The sequence below is a fragment of the Macaca mulatta genome, chromosome 19 (genome assembly GCF_049350105.2).
Source record: "Macaca mulatta isolate MMU2019108-1 chromosome 19, T2T-MMU8v2.0, whole genome shotgun sequence".
Classification (NCBI taxonomy): domain Eukaryota; kingdom Metazoa; phylum Chordata; class Mammalia; order Primates; family Cercopithecidae; genus Macaca; species Macaca mulatta.
The window spans coordinates 7,686,294-7,704,272 of record NC_133424.1 but is presented as its reverse complement, the minus strand read 5'-3'; the positions used below and the strand labels follow the sequence as shown (position 1 = coordinate 7,704,272).

Genomic DNA, 17,979 nt, shown 5'->3' with positions numbered 1-17,979 from the left:
ACAAAAATACAAAAATTAGCTGGGTGCGGTGGCGGGCGCCTGTAATCCCAGCTACTCAAAAGGCTGAGGCAGAAGAATCGCTTGAACCCGGGAGGCAGAGTGAGCCGAGATCATTCCATTGCATTCCAGCACTCCAGCCTGGGGACAGAGCAAAACTCCCTATCGAAATAAATAAATAAATATAAATAAAAATAAAAATAATGGTGGTTCCTCAAAACATTAAAAACTAGAACTACCATAGAAAAGTCCCATTTCTGAGTATATACCCAAAGGAACTGAAAGCAAGGATTTGAAACGATATTTGCACACCCATGTTCGTAGCAGCTTTATTCACAATAACGCAAAAGTTGAAGCAGCCGATTGTTCACTGACGGGAAAAAGGATAAACAAAATTCTTAACAATTAAGAAAACTGCCCGGGCACGGTGGCTCACGCCTGTAATCCCAGCACCTTGGGAAGCCAAGGAGGGTGGGTAATTTGAGCCCAGAAGTTGGAGACCAGCCTAGGCAACAAGATGAAACCCCGTCCCTACAAAAAAAAAATACAAAAATTAGGCCGGGCATGGTGGATCACGCTTGTACTCCCAGCACTTTGGGAGGCCAAGGCGGGCAGATTCCCTGAGGTCAGGAGTTAGAGACCAGCCTGGCCAACATGGTGAAACCCTGTCTCTACTAAAAATACAAAAATTAGCTGAGTGTGGTGGCAGGTGCCTGTCATCCCAGCTACTGTGGAGGCTGAGGCGGGAGAATCGCTTGAACCCAGGAGGCGGAGGTTGCAGTGAGCCGAGATTGCACCATTCCATTCCAGCCTGGGCAACAAGAGAGAAACTCTGTCTCAAAAAAAAAAGTACAAAAATTAGCCAGGCATGGTGGCACATGCCTGTAGTCCCAGCTACTCAGGAGGCTGAAGTGGGAGGATCACTTAAGCTTAGGGGATCCAGGCTGCTGTGAGTTATAATTGCACCACCACTGCACTCCAGCCTGAGTAACAGAACCACACCCTATCTCAAAAAAAAAAAAAAAAAAAAAAAAAAAAGCCGGGCACGGTGGCTCACGCCTGTAATCCCAGCACTTTGGGAGGCCGAGGCGGGCGGATCACGAGGTCAGGAGACCGAGACCATCCTGGCTAACACGGTGAAACCCAGTCTGTACTGAAAATACAAAAAATTAGCCAGGCATGGTCGTGCACGCCTGTAATCTCAGCTACATTGTAATGGTCAGTTTTATGTTTTGCAAATTTCACCTCAATTTTTTAAAAGAAAAAAGGGAAGGATGTTCTATGAGATGACTGCTTGAGCCCAGGAGTTCAAGACCAGCCTGTGCAACATAGTGAGACCCCATCTCTGCAAAAGAATCACACACAAAAAAATGGCTGTGGCTGGGCGCGGTGGCTCATGCCTGTAATCCCAACACTTTGGGAGGCTGAGGCTGGCAGTTCACAAGGTCAGGAGTTCGAGACCAGCCTGGCCAACATGGTGAAACTCCATCTCTACTAAAAATACAAAAATTAGCCAGGCGTGGTAGCAGGCATCTGTAATCCCAGCTAGTTGGGAGGCTGAGGCAGGAGAATCGCTTGAAACCAGAAGGCAGAGGTTGCAATGAGCCGAGATCACCCCACTGCACTCCAGCCTGGGCAACAAGAGTGCAACTCCATCATAAATAAATAAATAAATAAATAAATAAATAAATAAATAAAGCTGAGCATAATGGCATGCATCTGGGGTCCCAGCCACTCAGGAGGGTGAGGTGGGAGGATTGCTCGAGCCCAGGAGGTCAAGGCTGCAGTGAGTTAAAATCACACCATTGCACTCCAGCCTGGGTGACAGAATGAGACCCTCTCTCTAAAACAAAAAAATTAAGAGATAGATAGAATAGATGGATGATGGATAGGTAGGTAATAGGTACATGGATAGATGATAGATGATAAACAGACAGTTGATAGATAAATGATAAATGAATAGATGAGAGAGAAATGATAATAGATAATAGATGGTTAGATAGGTAGGTGAAAAATAGGTAGAGAGATGATCAGTGAATAGATAGATAATAGACAGATAATACATAGACAGATAATACATAGATAAATGATAGGTGGATGAACAGATCATGAATGTATTGATAAGTAGACAGATGATGGATGGATGGATGGATGGATGGATGGATGGAAGGATGGAAGAATTGATTGATGAATGGATGGACTGATGGGTAGGTAGGTACATGGATAGATAGATAGATAGATAGATAGATAGATAGATAGATAGATAAATAGATAGATAGACAGATAGACAGACAGATGGGGACAGAAGGGACAGCGCTTCCTTGCAGCAGAACACCAGCTAATAAATGTGGAAAGAATGATGGAGTTGGAAACTCATATTGTAACTTGACAGTGGAGAAACCACAGGAACACAAAAATTTTTGATAAAATTTTTGGGGAAATTGGCAACATTTAAATACAGACCATGAATTCAATAATAGTATAATGTCAACGTTGAATTTTGTGTCTTTTAAAATCTTGCTCTGGTTATGTACAAGGAGGTTCTTGTTCTTAAGAAGTATTTAGGGGTAAAGGGGAACGTCATCTGCAAATTCACTTTTAACTCTTCCAGGAAAAATAAATACTATGTGTGGGTAGAGAGAGGAAATGACAGAGCAAATGGAACAAAACATTAGCAGAACCAATGCAACTGGGTAAAGGCTAACGGGGGCTCTTTGCATTATTCTCACAGTTTTGCTAGAAGTCTGAAATAATATAAAATTAAAGTTAAAGCAACACTGGAGAGAATTTCCCTCTGTAGGCTGTGAAGTGGACAGTGGGGTCATTTGCTATGAATGAGCTAGGGGACATCTGAGGTTGGGGTGAGAGGGAGAGCTTTGAAGTCATCGTGAAGAGTGAGGGGTCCATCGAGAAGAGAACACTAGAAGAACAGCAGAGGCTGGGGTGGACAGGTGCGTCCACCAGGAGCAGGGCAAGGACGCAGGCAATGGAGGCCACAGCGCTCTCACAGAACTCAATTCAGTGTCTCAGAAAGAAGCCACGGGCAGGCCCACTTTCTAGGTCCCTGCTCCTTCCTCCCTACCATACCTGTGTAGGAAGGAAAGGACCTTGATACAAAAATTATCAAGGAGATGGCCGGGCGCGGTGGCTCAAGCCTGTAATCCCAGCACTTTGGGAGGCCGAGACGGGCGGATCACGAGGTCAGGAGATCGAGACCATCCTGGCTAACACCGTGAAACCCCGTCTCTACTAAAAAATACAAAAAACTAGCCGGGCGTGGGGGCGGGCGCCTGTAGTCTCAGCTACTTGGGAGGCTGAGGCGGGAGAATGGCGTGAACCCGGGAGGCGGAGCTTGCAGTGAGCCGAGATCACGCCACTGCACTCCAGCCTGGGAGACACACCGAGACTCCGTCTCAAAAAAAAAAAAAAAAAAAAAATCAAGGAGAAAAAGATCAATCATTGTTTCCAGGGTGGCCCCTCTCTGGGCTCAGTTGGTGGGGTGGGCAAAGCCTTGAGTTGGAGATAGACCTGCCATGATGGGCAGCCCCCTTCCCAACTCCAGGGGTGTCTTTTCAATTCTGCCCAGCCTCCCAGGACCCACCCTGAACCCCTTGCCCTTGTTCCATTCAGACTTGAGGCACTCACACGGATGTAGGGCTTCACCCTGTTACAAGGAAACCAGCCAATTTCATTAGTAGATGTATTCCTGCCCTAAACACCCAGGAGACAAAAACAGGAACAGAGAGGTTATAGGATCCATAACCCCACCCACCACCTAAACCCATAACCCTCCACATGGATCCTGCCCCATCACTCGTGTGTGTGTGTGTGTGTGTGTGTGTGTGTGTGTGTGTGTGTCCGTCTCTCTGCTCATTGGTCACTCTGCTTGTCTATCTATCTCAGGATGGCCTGGAGAGCCCAGAGAGGTGACAATCAGTATTAACTTCCTGGGAAGATGGCCATCTCAGAAAAGCCATGCCGAGAAATCTCAGGGTACCTCCCCGACTCCCCAAGGCATCACCTCCAGAGCACAGTAAGACTATGACCCAACTCCCTGAGACCACATGACTCCATAACCCTACACTTGGGTCCCACCCCATCACTCCTGTTGTCCCAGCCTGTACCTCCCACCAGTTCTGTTCAGCCTCAGCCTTTGTGAGCTCCACAATGTCTCCAGGGTTGAGTCGTAGAAAGGGTCCAATGGCTCCAGGGGGTGGAGGAAGCCCATAGTATTCCTGGAACACCTCCATCTTGGGCAGACCTGGAGGACAGGGTACAGGAGTACAGGGTGATTGGCAGGCAACTTTCAACGCTGAATCTTGCCACCCACCAGAATGGCTAAAATTTTTCTTTTTTTTTTTTTTTTTTTTTTTTTTTTTTTTTTTTTTTTTTGAGGCGGAGTCTCGCTCTGTCGCCCAGGCTGGAGTGCAGTGGCGCGATCTCGGCTCACTGCAAGCTCCGCCTCCCGGGTTCCCGCCATTCTCCTGCCTCAGCCTCCCGAGTAGCTGGGACTACAGGCGCCGCCACCACGCCCGGCTAATTTTTTTTTTTTGTATTTTTAGTGGAGACGGGGTTTCATTGTGTTAGCCAGGATGGTCTCGATCTCCTGACCTCGTGATCCGCCCGTCTCGGCCTCCCAAAGTGCTGGGATTACAGGCTTGAGCCACCGCGCCCGGCCAGACTGGCAATACCAAGTGTTGACAAGAACGTGGAGCAACTGGAATTCTCACTTGTTGCTGGTGGGGATACTCTTTGGAAAACTATTTGACAATATCTACTGAAGCTAAACATTGTATCTACTCTGTAACCCAGCAATCCAAGAGAAATAAAAACATGTGTTCTGGCCAGGTGAGGTGGCTCACGCCTGTAATCCCATCATTTTGAGAGGCCGAGGTGGACGGATCACCTGAGGTCAGGAGTTCAAGACCAGACTGGCCAATGTGGTGAAACCCCATCTCCACTAAAATTATAGAAATTAGCCAGGCATGGTGGCAGGTGCCTGTAATCCCAGCTACTTGGGAGGCAGGGGGCAGGAGAATCCCTTGAACTCAGGAGGCAGAGGTTGCAGTGAGCTGAGATCATGCCACTGCACTCCAGCCTGGGCAATGGAGTGAGCCTCCATCTCAAAACAAACAAACAAAAAACAAAAAATGTCCTTCAAAAGTTGCAGCTTTATTCAGAATATCCAAAAACTGGCAACCAACCAAATGTCCTCAATAGGTTGATCAATCAATAAACAAATTGTGATACCAGCACATAATGGAATACTATACAGCAATGAAAAAGAAAAAGCTGAAATAAGCATGCACTATATGATTTTATTTATAGAAAACTCAAGAGCAGGCAAAATTAATCTATGGTGATAGACATCAGACAGTGGTTCCCTATGGGAGATAGGTGAGTAGCAGTGCTTTCTGATAAAACTTTCTGTGGTGATGGATATGTCCAATATGGTAGCAACTAGCCACAGGCAGTTATTGAAAGCTTCAAGGCTAAGTAAAAAAAAATTTAAGATGATTTCATTTTAATTCATTTATATCGGACAGTGCCGTTCTGGAGGGATGAAAATGTTCTATGCTTTTATTTGATTGTTGGTTGCATGGATAAAAACGTATTAAGTCATATACTTAAGATTTATTGATTTTTACATACCTTAAAGTATGTATTTCCTCTCTCAATAAAATACATGTATGTGTGTGCATATATATATGTATATATATATTCTATTGTATAAAGGACACTTGGGCTGTTTCTAATTTTGACTGTTGCTAAGAAAGCTGACTGACTATTGCTAATTACATAATAAGTAATAAGAAGAAAACATACCCATTCATAGATTTCATATATTTATTTTTTTATTTCCTTGAAACAGGATCTTGCTCTGTTGCCCAGGCTGGAGTGCAGTGGCGTGATCATGGCTTACTGCAACCTTGAATTCCTGGGTTTAAACAGGAACCCCACTAATTTAAAAAAATTTTTTGTAGACACAGGGTCTCGTTATGTTGCCCAGGCTGGTCTCAAACTCCTGGCCTTGGAGTTTGAGTGCTGGGATTACAGACATGAGCCACCACACCTGACTTACGTTATATATTTATATGTCATATAAATGGCATATAAGTGGAACACTCCTGCCACTGCACTCCAGCCTGGGATACAGAGCAAGACCCTGCTTCTAAAAATTTTTTTTAAAAAGATGTATTATAGGCCAGGCGCGGTGGCTCAAGCCTGTAATCCCAGCACTTTGGGAGGCCGAGACGGGTGGATCACGAGGTCAGGAGATTGAGACCATCCTGGCTAACACGGTGAAACCCCGTCTCTACTAAAAATACAAAAACTTAGCCGGGCGAGGTGGCAGGCGCCTGTAGTCCCAGCTACTCGGGAGGCTGAGGCAGGAGAATGGCGTGAACCCAGGAGGCGGAGCTTGCAGTGAGCTGAGATCCGGCCACTGCACTCCAGCCTGGGCGACAGAGCGAGACTCTGTCTCAAAAAAAAAAAAAAAAAAAAAAAAAAGATGTATTATATATACACATATATGATATATGACATATATGTATCAGCTTTATTTGCAATAGTAAAAAACTAGAAACAACTCAAATGTCCTCAGTACAACAGAAGGAGACATGTATATTTTTTTAAGTTTTTTTGGTTTTGTTTTTGTTTTTTTTGAGACGGAGTCTCGCTCTGTCGCCCAGGCTGGAGTGCAGTGGCCAGATCTCGGCTCACTGCAAGCTCCACCTCCCGGGTTTATGCCATTCTCCTGCCTCAGCCTTCTGAGTAGCTGGGATCTCCTGCCTCAGCCTCCCGAGTAGCTGGGACTACAGGCACCTGCCACCTCGCCCGGCTAGTTTTTTGTATTTTTTTAGTAGAGATGGGGTTTCACCGTGTTCGCCAGGATGGTCTCGATCTCCTGACCTCGTGATCCGCCCGTCTCGGCCTCCCAAAGTGCTGAGATTACAGGCTTGAGCCACCGCGCCTGGCCTTAAGTTTTTTTTAAATTAAGGTTGGGCACAGTGGCTCATGCCTGTAATCCCAACACTCTGGGAGGCCAAGCAGGCCGATCCCCTGAGGTTAAGAGTTCGAGACCAGCCTACCCAACATGGTGAAACACCGTCTCTACTAAAAATACAAAAATTAGCCAAGCGTGGTGCCTGTAGTCCCAGCTGCTCAGGAGGCTGAGGCAGGAGAATCATTTGAACTTGGGAGGTGGAGGTTGTAGTGAGCCAAGATCGCACCACTGCACTCCAGCCTGGGCAACGGGGCAAGATTCCATCTCCAAAAATAAATTAATTAATTAGTTAAAATAAGCACATACTGTATGAGTTATTTTATACAGTATGACTGGGCAACATAGCAAGACCTCATCTCTATTTTAAAAATTTAAAAATTAGGCGTGGTGGCGTGCACCTGACTTCAAGCGATCCTCCCGCCTTGGCCTCCCAAATTGCTGGGATTACAGGTGGGAGCCATTGCACCCAGCCCAATGTGGCTGTTAGTATGATTATGGAGATCTGTCCGTGGGTCAACATGAATGGAGATACATTTTCCTCCTGCCGCCACACAGCATCCCCTGCCAACTCACCCAGCTCATTCCTCTTTTTGTCCTGAGCCCTGCGATGCAGTTTGTCCTGGAAGGAGAGACAAAGAAAACCTGTTTACCGATGCCCAGCCTGGGGGCTTGTAGGCCCCCATCACTGTCCTCACCCCACAAAGGATCACGGCCAGTTCCGGGATGCCCTGGGTCCTCCCCGCACTGTTGCCCATTATTTGCACTGCACAGGAAGGAGTGTGGGAAAGTCTTACCTTCCTCATAGTTCCCGGGAAATCTATGGGAGAGTAAAGGTAACAGTGAGAACGGGAAATCCTCCACAGAGAACCAAGCTCACCTCCCAGCCTCCCTCCCACTCGTACCTTGCCCATGTCGGCCACACGGAGGGACCCTCCCCAGACACTCCTTGTGTGCAGGTGCCCGGCACCGATGGCAGCGATAGCCCTGATAGAAAGTGCCTCTGAGATGCAGGGGACACATAAAGAAGAGTGAGTGACCTTTACAGACGTGGCCAAATATTCTGCCAAGAACATAAAGGGCCCCCTTGGGTTCTCTTTAGATCAGGAGAGTGACGGAGAAGCAGAAGATCAAAGTAGGAACCCCCCCATCTCCCAGTTTAGGGAACCAATTACTGGGGCAGCTTCTCTAGCAAGGAACTGATGACCAAGACCAGGATGCAGGACCTTCCTCCTAGATTCCCACCTAAGCAGCATCTGACAAGCCTTGCAGGACGTGGTCTCCTCAAAAGAGAACATCTGGAAGTCATGCCCGTTGGCGGTGGCATTCTCCGGGTAGATGTTGGAGCTGGCAGAGGAAAATTAAAAAAAAAAAAAAAGAGGATCAGCATTTTATTCCTTTTTATGGCTGAATACTATTCCATGGTATGAACAGACCATATTTGGTGCGTCCACTCATTCCCTGATTGATGTCTGGGTCGTTTCCACCCTTTGGCCACACTGAATCGTGCTGCTATGCACATCGGGAGAAAGAGAAAGCAGGTTAGGAGTTTCCAGGGGCTGCAAGAGCGGGGAATTGGGAGTGAATGTTTCATGGGTATGAGGTCTCCTTTGGGCTGACGAAAAGGTTTTGAAACTGGATAGAGGTGATGGTTGCACAACACTGTTAGTGTACAAAGTGCCGTGCAATCGTGCACTTTGAAATTGTTAGATTTTTGTCGTGGGCATTTTGCCTCATGTAAAAAGGAGGAGGAGAAGACAGGAGTGGAAGATGAAGAAGAGGGGAAGGAGGAGGAGGAGGAGGAAGAGGAGGAAAGGGAGGAGGAGAAAGAGGAGGAGAAGGAAGAGGAAAAAAGGGAGGAAAGGGAGGAGAAGGAAGAAGGGGTGGAGGAGGAATAGGAGGAAGAGGAAGAGAAGGAAGGAAAGGAGGAGGAAGGGGAGGAAGGAGAGGAGGAAGAAAGAGAGGAGGAGGAAGAACAAGAGGAAGAGCAGGAAGAGGAAAGAGGAGGAGGAAAGGAGCTTGCACACAACTCCGGCATTCCAAGGATGAAGACAGCCTTGGGCCTGTCCCTCTTATTTCCCAAATGAAGAGACTGAGGTTCAGAGTGGTCCCATGGCATGTCAGGACAGAGTAGCGACTAGAGCACATTCCTCTTTCCCAGCCCCTGCCCCTCTGAGGACAGAAAGAGGAAGGAAGACGAGGACTCACATGGCCATCTCAAACTGCTCCATCCACTTCTTCTTCAACTCTCTTGTCTTGAAGAACAGTTCATAGCCCTGGGCACCTTGGTCCTCAATCAGCAGGAACATGTGGCTCCACTGCAGGGAAGCAGAGCTCAGACTGAAGGCACTGCCCCTGCAGAGGGCGGGAGCACACGCCCACTGACCCTCCCTCTGTAGGGAATAGTCAAGCCCGTGGCAGTCTCTGTGCCCCCAGCACCATGCACAGACATCCTTGTAAAAGGGCTTTCTAGGATATCCAAACACACAACCATAAACCCAAAACCACACACACATGCGTGCACATGCACACACACACCCCTTTGCAGAAGCACACACCAGACACAGCATGTCACTCATCATTGATTTGTCTGTTCAACAAAGCATGGGTGCAGCGCCTGCTGAGAAACAGACACTGCTAGGAGCTAGGGACAGAGCAGCGAATAGGACGTGGTCCCCAGAGCTCCAGCTCGGTAGGAGAGACAGATGCCGGAAGCAGGCAGTCACAAGACAGCAACTGGCTCCTCGGGAGGCACAGGCTGAGAAACAGAGAAGCTGGCCAGGTGTGGTGGCGCACACCTGTAATCCCAGCACTTTGAGAGGCCGAGACGGGTGAATCACGAGGTCAGCACCAAGATGGGTGAATCACAAAGTCAGCAGTTCAAGAACAGCCTGACCAACGCGGTGAAACCCCGTCTCTACCAAAAATACCAAAAATTAGCCGGTGTGATGGCGTGTGCCTGTAATCCCAGCTACGCGGGAGGCTGAGGCAGGAGAATTGCTTGAACCCAGGAGGCGGGAGGTTGCAGCGAGCCGAGATCATGCCACAGCACTCCAGCCTGGGTGACAAAGCGAGACTCCTTCTCAAAAAAAAAAAAAAAAAAAAGAGAAGCCACAGACCAGAGCTCAGGGGGGATCTCCAGGGGAAGGACTAAAGGGAAGGGAAGAGTTCACAGGAGAAAAAGCAAAAGGAAGCAAGGAAGAGCCAAGAGGGAGAGGGGTCTCAGCTCAAATGTCACTGCCACAGAGAGTGTCCCTTCCACAGAGAGTGCCCCTGAACAATGGAGGTAAGATGTGACTGTGGTAGGTGAGGGGGGCCCATCCTCACCTACCACAGTCACATCCCCTGTTTTGTTTTATTCATTTTATTTTTTAATAGAGACTGGGTATCACTCTGTGGCCCCAGCTGGAGTGCAATCATAGCTCACTGCAGCCTCCAACTCTTGGCCACAAGTGATCCTCCAACTTCAGCCTCCCATGTAGTTAGGGCTACAGGCATGTGCCACCAAGCCCAGCTACATTTTTTTTTTTTTTTTTTTTTTTTTTTTTTGTTGAGATGGAGTCTCGCTTTGTCGCCCAGACTGGAGTGCAGTGGCCGGATCTCAGCTCACTGCAAGCTCCGCCTCCCGGGTTCACGCCATTCTCCTGCCTCAGCCTCCCGAGCAGCTGGGACTACAGGCGTCCGCCACCTCGCCCGGCTAGTTTTTGTATTTTTTAGTAGAGACGGGGTTTCACCGTGTTAGCCAGGATGGTCTCGATCTCCTGACCTTGTGATCCGCCCGTCTCGGCCTCCCAAAGTGCTGGGATTACAGGCTTGAGCCACCGCGCCCGGCCCCTACATTTTTTTTTTTTTTAATGTTTTTTAGAAACGAGGATCTCCCTATGTTGCCCAGGCAGGTCTCAAACTCCTGGGCTCAAGAGATTCTCCCATCTCGGCCTCCCAAAGTGCTGGGATTACAGGTGTGAGCCACTGTACCCAGCCACCTACTTTATTTTCTTTGTAGAAAGCATCCCATAAGAAGTCAAGTACCATACAAGAAATAAAATAGACCAGACACGGTGGCCCATGCCTGTAATCTCAGCACTTTGAGAGGCTGAGGCGGGCGGATCACTTGAGGTCAGGAGTTTGAGACCAGCCTGGCCCATGTGGTGAAACCTGGTCTCTACTAAAAATACAAAAATTAGCTGGGCGTGGTGGTGGGCACCTGTAATTTCAGCTACTCGGGAGGCTGAGGCAGGAGAATCGCTTGAACCTGGGAGCCAGAGGTTGCAGCGATCCGAGATCATGCCACTGCACTCCAGCCTGAAGGACAGAGTAAGACTGTCTCAAAAAAAAAAAAAAAAGAAAGAAAGAAAAGAAAAGAAATGAAATGAAACAAAATAAAAACTCGATATTGCTTTCCATTTTAGTCCTAGTGCCTAGAAGAGTGCCCTGGATAGAGTAGGTGCTCAATTTAAAAACTGTTGAGTGGCTCATGCCTGTAATCCCAGCACTTCGGGAGGCCGAGGCAGGTGGATCACGAGGTCAGGAGAAGGAGACCATGGGGCTAACATGGAGAAACCCCGTCTCTACTAAAAATACAAAAAATTAGCCAGGCGTGGTGGCACGTGCCTGTAGTCCCAGCTACTCGGGAGGCTGAGCCAGGAGAATGGAACCAACCTGGGAGGCAGAGGTTGCAGTGAGCCGAGATTGTGTCACTGCACTCTGGCCTGGCGACAGAGCAAGACTCCGTCTTAAAAAAACAAAAAACAAAACAAAAAAAGACTGTGAGTGGATTAACACACACTTCCACGTAGATGTAGTCTGGTAAACACCGGCGTATGCCCACATGGAGAGGGCTAAGCTGCTGACTGTGTGACGTCAAAGCCCCACCTTCTTGTTGTCGCGGTCTCCTGAAGAGTCATCCCGAATCTGGAAGCTGTGCAGGTTCACAAAGTCCTTGAGGTCATAGGAGTCTCCCCGGCGTTTACAGATGAGCAGAGCTTTGTCGAGCAGGAAGGCATACCTGGAAGGATGGATAAGGCATTCCTGTCTGGCTCTTCCCAACAGTCCCCACCAGCTCTCTGACCAGTTCCTCCACATCCTGGTCCCACCCTGACCTTCTCCTCCTCCTTGGCCAACTTGGTCATGCCCACCTGTCCATCCTGATCTCACCCGCGTGATCCACGTTGGCCCTACTGCCTGTCAGTCTTGGCTCCACCCATATTCCTGGTTGGCTCCGTCCTGCCTGTCCATCAAGGTTCCACTGCCTTGTCTGGATGGATCTACCACCTGTCTGTCTAGAAATCTTGTCTCACCCACACTCAGGTCCCTACCCAAATTCATCTTAATTCCACCTACAAGTCTACATAGGAACTGGCCCCACCCCTACCGAGGCTCCCCCCAAGATCTGCATTGGCTCCACCCACCTGTCCATCTAGGAGTCTGGCCACGCCCCTATCCAGGCTCTTTCCCAGATCTGTGTTGACTCCACCCAACCACCCATCTAGAAACCTGGCCCTATCCCTACCCAGGCTCCATCCAGATCTGTGTTGACTCCACGCACCTGCCCATCTAGGAGCCTGGCCCCACTCCTGCCCAGGCTCCACCCAGATCTGTGTTGACTCCACGCACCTGCGCATCTAGGAGCCTGGCCCCACTCCTGCCCAGGCTCTGCTCCAGATCTATGTTGACTCCACCCACCTATCCATCTAGAAGCCTGGCCCCGCCCCTGCCCAGGCTCCACCCAGATCTGTGTTGACTCCATCCACCTGCCCATCTAGGAGCCTGGCCCCACCCCTTTGCCCAGGCTCCATCCCCGATCCATGCTGACTCCACTCACCTGTCCATCTTGGAGCGCCGTTCCACCGAGGTGATCTTGAGCTCCCCGTCGATCTTGGGCCGGCCATAGTGAGCCAGAGACTGGTCCTATGCAGCAGGCAGGGGCGTCTAGCAAGGGTCTCCCAAGAAAGGAGCCAGACACCCTCCCCACGTGGCCACACCCCTGGCCCACCCGGCTCCACCACCTCACCAGGTTCTCAATGGAGAGCTGGAAATTGGTGATCTGCCGCAGTGTCTCGTTGTCTCGCTTGACCTCGTTCACGCACTGAGCCAGGTCCTGGGGAAGGGACAGGGGTGAACCTGGCCCCCCAACAGCCGACGCAGGCTCCTACCTAACCCCAGCTAGAGGATCAGCCTCCACCAGGAGAGTGTCTGCAGCAGGTGAGTGACCATCACCCCACACCCACTCACCCTCATGGCATCCAGGGCCAGCCGCAGGTTCTCCTTCTCTATAGCCTCCTGCGTGTGTTTCACCAGCTCCTGCGAGAACCAAGACGTCAGACGTCACCTGGCCCCTCCCCTTCTCCCTGGGGGGAGGGCCTTCCAAACAATGCTAGCTCACCAGCTCCTCCCTTGTACTGGTGGCCCTGGAGGCTGAGACATGACCCCAGTGACCCATCCCCGAGTGTCCTAGAGACCCAACCCCCAGAAGCCAACCCCGTCCCCACTTTTATAGACACAGGAGAGTAGATGCGTGGATCCAACGCCTCAGGGATGGGCCCGGCACCTGGAGAAGAAGGTGATATTTGAGAACTCGCTGCATAGGCACCATCAGTAGGTCCCGCAAGGTGAACCTCCCGTTGTTGGCTCGCTGAGAACATTCCTGGTGAATCAGAGAACAATGGGGAAACTGAGGCAGGTCCCAGAAAGAGCCACTTGCAGGGTGGGTGCAGATAGATCTGAATAAAGACGTGGGCAGCTCTCCACCCCAGAGCTGTGGGGATTTTTCTAGAGGCCAAAGCATCATATCTGCCCCCAAGGAAACAGGGAAAGAGCTCCATAAGGTGGGGGAAGCTTAAGAACCACTGGAAGGAACTTTGGGAGGCCGAGGCGGGAGGATCACTTGAGGTCAGTAGTTCAAGACCAGCCTGGCCAACATGGGGAAACCCCGTCTCTGCTGAAAAAAAAACAAAAAAAAACTGGTGTGGTGGTGGACTCCTGTAATCCCAGCTACCAAGAGACTGAGGCAGGAGAACTGCTTGAACCCAGGAGGCAGAGATTGCAGTGAGCTGAGATCGCACCACTGCACTCAAACCTGGGTAACAGACGGCGACTCCATCTCAAAAAACAAACAAACAAACAAAAAAACAATGGGAAGAGGCTGGGTACAACTGCTCACGCCTGTAATCTTAGCTCTTTGAGAAGCTGAGGTGGGTGAATCGCTTGAGTCCTGGAGTTTGAGACCACCCTGGACAACATGGTGAAACCCCATCTCTATAAAACACACAAAAATTAGCCAGGAATGGTGGTATGCATCTGTAGTCCCAGCTACTCAGGAGGCCGAGGTAGGAGCTGGGAGGATTGCTTGGGTACAGGAGTTCGAGGCTGCGGTGAGCTATGATCATGCCACTGCACTCCAGCTTGGGGGACAGAATGAGACCCTGTCTCAAAACAAAACAAAACAAAACAAACAAACAAAAAACCACTGGAATGTGGCAAATGCTGCCTGGGATAGAGGTCCAGCATTCTGCCTGCTGAGGGGGACCGCAGAGGGGGAGAGGGACAGGTCTGGAGAGCACCCATCCTCACCACCCCTGCCCTGTCTGTGTTTCCACCAGACAAACAGATCCAGGTTGAAGTTCAATTCTAGATCAGGTTCAGCCTGGGATCAGGGGTTGGTTGGAATTGGGGTTCAGTGAGAAGTGGGAGCTCAGCCCAGACTTGGGGTACCATCAGTGCTAGGGCTCAGCCGAGGGCTGGGGTTCGGTGTGGGATGAGAGCTCAGTTCAGCCTGATATCAGGGGTCAGCCCAGACCCGGGGCCAGCCCATTTCTGTTCTTCTCCATTTTCTCCACTTGGCTGGCCAGTACCTCCCTCCCCAGTCCTTTGACGGATCCCTGGCTGGGCTGCGGCAGAAAGTGGACCATCTGCAATTCAGCGTCCTCCCTGCTGCCCCCAGGGCCTGGGGAGGAGCGGGAGAGGCCCCCACCTCCAGCTTCATCTGCACGTCCTCCCGGGCTGCGGCCACACGATCCAGGTGTTTGCTGGCTGACTCCACCTGGCTGCAGTAGCGGCCGTAGACGAGGAACCTACAGCGAGAGGACAGGCCACCAGGTGAGGGTGGCTGGCATCAAGGTCGGGCAGAGGCCGGCGTCAGCCTTGGCCTCGCTCTTCCCAGCTGAAGAAGAAACCTGACTCTCAGTTTCCCCATCTGTGAAATGTTAATAACAATAGCATCTCCCACGCGAGGCTATTGTAGCATTATCTCATTTAACGCTACGGTAATCTCACCACAGTACCTGGTATTGTCTCTGCCCAATGTTTGTTTATTTTTATTTTATTTTATTTGTTTATTTTTGAGATGGAGTTTCACTCTTGTCGCCCAGGCTGGAGTACAGTGGTACGATCTCAGCTCACTGCAACCTCCACCTCCCAGGTTCAAGCGATTCTCCTGCCCCAGCCTCCTGAGTAGCTGGCATTACAGGTGCCCGCCACCACGCCTGGCTAATTTTTGTATTTTTAGTAGAGTTGGGGTTTCACCATGTTGGCCGGGCTGGTCTCCAACTCCTGATCTCAAGTGATCTGCCCTCCTTGGCCTCCCAAAGTGCTGGATTTACAGGTGTGAGCCACCACACCTGGCCTATTTTTTATTTTTGAGACAGAGTCTTGCTCTGCCGCCCAGGCTGCAGTCCAGTGGCGTGATCTTGACTCACTGCAACCTCCGCCTCCCGGGTTCAAGCAATTCTCCTGAGTAACTAGGATTACAGGCGCACACCACCACGCCTGGCTAATTGTTTTTTTGTATTTTTAGTTGTGTTTTAGTTGTATTTTCAGGCGATGCAGACGGGGTTTCACCATATTGGCCAGCCTGGTCTCGAACCCCTGACCTCAAATGATCCACCCACCTCAGCCTCCCAAAGTGCTGGGATTACAGGCGTGGGCCACCGTACCTGGCCAATGTTCCTTTATTTAACAAATACTTATTGAGCACCTACTATGTGCCAGGCCCTGTGTGCATCCGTATATTCCACCCTCACCACCAGCCTAGGAGGCACATTCCTGTGACCCACTGATGTACAGATGAGGAAGCAGAAGCACAGAGAGGTTAAGTGACTACGCAGTGCCACACAGCAGAGCTGGGGATTGAACCAGAGATGGGCAGCCCCTTGCCCATGAGCACACAGCACAAAGTCCTCCCTGTCCAGTGGTGTCTGAGAGTAAGGTCTCTCGAATGCCCAGCCTAGGCAAGGCAGAGTGACCCCAGAGCTTCAGTCTGGCCAGCTGAGTCTCACCTCTCCTTGTATTTGATGAAGACCTGGTAGAGATTGGCTGCGCCAGGGGTGCCCAGGGCTTCCTTCATCTCCTTTAGGAAGTGAGTATGAACACGAAGCAGGTCCTACTCAGAGGGAAGGGTGAGGGCTGGGACCAGAGCCCAGGGCTCAAGGGGCCAGGCAGGAAAGGGGCCCCATGCTGTTCAACTCCCAACCCCTGTACTCCAGGGACAGGTAGGGGCAGCAAGCTGTCTGCACTAGACAGACCCAAGAGGGCTGGGGATCGGCTGGCTCACCTCAATGTTGATAAAGATGATCTCAATGTCTTGAGGTTTCAGGAACCGTTGCAGGGGCTTCATGAAATGCTGCAGGGAAGGGAGAGAAAGATGATGGAAGACAAGATTCCCTCCTCCAGACCAGTCTCAGAGAGACAGGGGAAGGAGACAGAGAGGGAGATAAAGAGAGGGAGCGTGTCCACACAAAAACTTGTACAAGAATGTTCACAGTGAAATTATTCACAATAACCCAAAAGCAGAAATAACCAAAATGCTTATCAATGGGTGAATGGATGTATAAAATGTGGTCTGGCCAGGCGCGGTGGCTCATGCCTGTAATCCCAGCACTTTGGGAGGCCGAGGCAGGTGGATCACGAGGTCAGGAGTTCAAGACCAGCCTGATCAAGATGATGAAACCCCATCTCTACTAAAACTACAAAAATTAGCCAGGCATGGTAGCAGGTGCCTGTAATTCCAGCTACTCAGGAGGCTGAGGCAGAAGAATCGCTTGAACCTGGATGGCAGAGGTTGCAGTGAGCCGAGATCATGCCACTACACTCCAACCTGGGCAACAGAGTGAGACTGGTCTCAAAAAAGAAAAAAAAAATGTGGTCCATCTGTACAATGGAATATTATTCAGTCATGAAAAGGAATGAAGCTCTGACACAGGTTACAGTGTGGATGAACCTTGAAAACACCATGCTCAGCGAAAGAAGCCAGATGCATATAAACCACATAGTATGTGAAGCCCTTTATATGAAATGTCCAGAAGAGGCCAATCCACAGAAACAGGGAGTAAGCTCGTGGTTGCCATGGACTGGGGGAAGATAAGAGATTGAGGGGGGACAGCTAAAGAGTTTGGGGTTTCTTTGGGGGATGATGAAAATGTTCTAAAATAAAGGCCAGGAGTGGTGGCTCACACCTGTAATCCCAACACTCTGGGAGGCCAAGGCAGGAGGATCACTTGAAGCCAGGCATATGAGACCAGCCTGGGCAACATAGTAAGATCCCATATCTACAAAAAAAATTTAAAGAATTACGCAGGGTGTGGTGGCATGTATCTGCAGCCCCAGCTCCTCAGGAGGTTAAGGCAGGAGGATCATTTGAGCCCAGGAGTTCGAGGCTGCAGTGAACTATGATCGTGCCACTGCCCTCCAGCCTGGATGGGAGAGTGAGATCCCATTTCAAAACAAAACAAATCAAAACAAAAGAAACAAACAAACAAAAAAAATGAAAATGTTCCAAAATTAGATAGTAGTGATGACTGCATAATCTTGTGTGTATGCCAAAAACCATTGAACTGTATACTCTAAATAGATGGATTGGCCGGGCGCGGTGGCTCAAGCCTGTAATCCCAGCACTTTGGGAGGCCGAGGCGGGTGGATCACGAGGTCAGGAGATCGAGACTATCCTGGCTAACATGGTGAAACCCCGTCTCTACTAAAAATACAAA

General features: G+C 49.8%; 1 protein-coding gene across 12 annotated transcripts in view; it reads right to left on the bottom strand.

Moving 5' to 3' along the window:
- Window positions 1-17,979, bottom strand: part of VAV1 (vav guanine nucleotide exchange factor 1) — an 84,728-nt gene that overhangs the window by 16,231 nt on the left and 50,518 nt on the right. For 4 of the 12 annotated variants that reach the window (XR_013409651.1, XR_013409652.1, XM_015122648.3 and 1 more), the window contains 15 exons: window positions 16,548-16,616; window positions 16,273-16,376; window positions 14,970-15,069; window positions 13,548-13,643; window positions 13,232-13,300; window positions 13,011-13,097; window positions 12,822-12,907; window positions 11,873-12,005; window positions 9,209-9,318; window positions 8,246-8,347; window positions 7,906-8,003; window positions 7,798-7,820; window positions 7,577-7,622; window positions 4,122-4,258; window positions 3,643-3,708 (listed from right to left, as the gene is read on the bottom strand). Coding sequence is in view for 7 of the 12 variants with exons in the window: in XM_015122648.3 (XP_014978134.1) it covers window positions 3,643-3,708; window positions 4,122-4,258; window positions 7,577-7,622; window positions 7,798-7,820; window positions 7,906-8,003; window positions 8,246-8,347; window positions 9,209-9,318; window positions 11,873-12,005; window positions 12,822-12,907; window positions 13,011-13,097; window positions 13,232-13,300; window positions 13,548-13,643; window positions 14,970-15,069; window positions 16,273-16,376; window positions 16,548-16,616 (1,326 nt within the window). In the remaining 5 variants the exon portion in view is untranslated. Of the gene's footprint in view, window positions 1-3,642; window positions 3,709-4,121; window positions 4,259-7,576; window positions 7,646-7,797; window positions 7,821-7,880; window positions 8,004-8,245; window positions 8,348-9,208; window positions 9,319-11,872; window positions 12,006-12,821; window positions 12,908-13,010; window positions 13,098-13,231; window positions 13,301-13,547; window positions 13,644-14,969; window positions 15,070-16,272; window positions 16,377-16,547; window positions 16,617-17,979 lie in introns of all 12 variants that reach the window. The other 8 variants (XR_013409654.1, XM_077979683.1, XR_013409653.1 and 5 more) reach the window with 6 other exon arrangements.